This window comes from Arachis ipaensis, chromosome B03, assembly GCF_000816755.2.
Source record: "Arachis ipaensis cultivar K30076 chromosome B03, Araip1.1, whole genome shotgun sequence".
Classification (NCBI taxonomy): domain Eukaryota; kingdom Viridiplantae; phylum Streptophyta; class Magnoliopsida; order Fabales; family Fabaceae; genus Arachis; species Arachis ipaensis.
In genome coordinates this window covers 14560928-14562569 of record NC_029787.2, presented here as the reverse complement: position 1 = coordinate 14562569, position 1642 = coordinate 14560928, and the positions used below count along the sequence as shown (strand labels likewise).

The 1642-nt window shown below is 25.5% G+C and overlaps 1 protein-coding gene across 1 annotated transcript in view; it reads right to left on the bottom strand.

Moving 5' to 3' along the window:
* Positions 849–1642, bottom strand: part of LOC107632568 (protein prune homolog) — a 4871-nt gene continuing 4077 nt past the window's right edge. Inside the window, exons 11-12 of the mRNA XM_021117525.1 lie at positions 1113–1218; positions 849–1018 (exon numbers count right to left, since the gene is read on the bottom strand). Of these exons, the coding sequence (XP_020973184.1) occupies positions 912–1018; positions 1113–1218 (213 nt within the window). The 3' untranslated portion in view covers positions 849–911. The remainder of the gene's footprint in view (positions 1019–1112; positions 1219–1642) is intronic.

Sequence of the window (1642 nt, the reverse complement as noted above, 5' to 3'; positions counted from 1 at the left end):
TATAGAGAGAGAGAGAAAAAAAAACAAGACCTAAGGCTACACTTATATACAGTAACTATAGTATACAAAAAAAAAAAAAAAACGAGAGACCTAAAGCTATACTTATAAAAAGTAGCCATGGTATATAATGTGCCTACGCTTTACAGGTGATGCAGTAGCGTTGAAAAGCATAGCCTATTCTGACAAAAATTGACGCTGAAAAGCGTAGTCTTTGGTCTTGGACAGATGAGCAACGGCCGAATAGGAATCACTCCAAAAAGCGTAGTCGTAGCCCAAAAAGCATATATAGCCATAGCCTAAAGCATCATTTTTTTTTTTTCACTTTTAGTTATACTTTCAAATGTATCTGAATGAGTGTTTTTCTTATAATATAAAAAGAGTTACGTACTTTTTTTCTTTATAATTTTCAATCCATTTTTTCGTTTGGTTAAATATATTTAATCTGTGATATAAAATCATAATATTTCTTAATTTTTAATATTATTATTTGCATACTTAAAAATTTGTGCCTACTTTGGCATATATTTAAATACCATAAATTAAATTTGTGATTATTAAATATTTTTATTTATATATATTTTTTCTTAAATTTAAAATATCTAAAATTGTCACTAAATTAAATATGCAAATAATAATACTATATAACTAATAAATATTATCATTTTTTATTAGTGATAATTTATATTCATATTTATAAAAATTTTATACACAAAAAATATATACTATACTTTGCACTTATATTTATCAAAATTTATAGACATAAATTAATAATACAGTTTATATTCATATTTTTTAAAATTTACATACATAAATTAATAAAATTTATTTATTAAAAATAATTTAATATTTATACTGATCATAACACAAATATTAAAAATTACTATCCCAAAGAGTTTCTCGTAAAATAAAGCCTATAAAGCTTTTGATGTCCCAATAAACTCGTTTATGAGATGCTCTACTATTTTTCTTGATGTGATCTTATCAATCTCGTACGCTTTCATCGTCTCTTTTTTCAGGCCTGCATTGCAACAACATTATTAATTCTAGTGAATTATTACTTCTTATTATTATTGATCATAATTAAGAGTGAAAACCGAGAAAGTGAAACTAACCTGCTATATGTAAACTTTTTAGGGGGAGACGGGAGGCATTGAAATCGAAGAAGAAGAGCAAACTCTCCAATAGTTTCACAGATTCTGCTGAAACTAAAATTTCCCTCTGTACCTCACGTTGACACGTTGTACAAAATTTTGTTATTACCACCAATAATATAGCAAAAAGAAGAGAGAGAGAAAATGGTTTCATGGTTGATTCTGCTAATTATTATATATGGGGTTTTTTATTGCTATTTTTTATTATTATTTTAGACTTTTCTTCTTAATGATTTTTTTATTAGTTCTTGGTTTAATCTAAGTTAACCAAAGATAATAATTTAATAGGTGAAAATGGGCCGATGAATTCATCACTTATAAAACAAAAAGATTAAAATGGTATTAAAACCCTGTTTAAATGACAAATTTTAATTGTTGTATGTGTCATTTATTTACCGTAGGCTATTTTTTAAATGGTGCAAATTATAATGGTATTAAAATTCCCTCTTTAATCTCACAGTATAGTACCATTTACCTAAAAAAAATGTACA